We start from the raw sequence: 489 nt of genomic DNA, 5'->3' as shown, positions 1-489 counted from the left end.
CGGCCTGGTGCTGGGTGCCCCGCACGCCCTCTGGGCATCTGCAGCTCCGGCTGCCGTTGGCCTTGGGCAGGCACAGCAGGCTGCAGGGCCTGGGCACACAGGCGTTGCTCCCTGGAGGAGGCACAGAGTCAGGGACACACGTTCACACCCGGAGGCCCCACGGCAGCTCCTCCTCCACAGACACCACCGCGTGAGGCTGAGAAGGAGAGGCGGGCCGTGCGGGGCCCTCCTGGGAGGACGCCTCTGCTCAGAGCCTCAGGGAAGTCCCTGCCCACACGACGCCTCGCAGATCAGAGTCCCCAGAGGAGCTGGTCTCCGGGAACTCAGAATGGGAGGCTGAGGACCTCGGGAACCAAGGAGCTGAGCGGGGAGAAAAGTCCTCTGGGGGCGTCGGGGTGGTGCAGGGCAAGCCCCACCTGTGGAGGCCAAGACCAACTCCGGGTTGGACAGCACCAGGGACCTGGGAGAGGCAGGGGAGGGGGAGGGGAG

At 68.7% G+C, this 489-nt stretch overlaps 1 protein-coding gene across 1 annotated transcript in view; it reads right to left on the bottom strand.

Annotated features, from left to right (window-relative positions):
- SORL1 (sortilin-related receptor, L(DLR class) A repeats containing) overlaps positions 1-489 on the bottom strand; it is a 136,287-nt gene that overhangs the window by 63,584 nt on the left and 72,214 nt on the right. Inside the window, exon 22 of the mRNA XM_014541910.1 lies at positions 5-111. Within this exon, the coding sequence (XP_014397396.1) occupies positions 5-111 (107 nt within the window). The remainder of the gene's footprint in view (positions 1-4; positions 112-489) is intronic.

This window comes from Myotis brandtii, unplaced genomic scaffold, assembly GCF_000412655.1.
Source record: "Myotis brandtii unplaced genomic scaffold, ASM41265v1 scaffold1074, whole genome shotgun sequence".
Lineage (NCBI taxonomy): Eukaryota > Metazoa > Chordata > Mammalia > Chiroptera > Vespertilionidae > Myotis > Myotis brandtii.
This window is presented reverse-complemented; position numbering and strand designations above follow the sequence as displayed.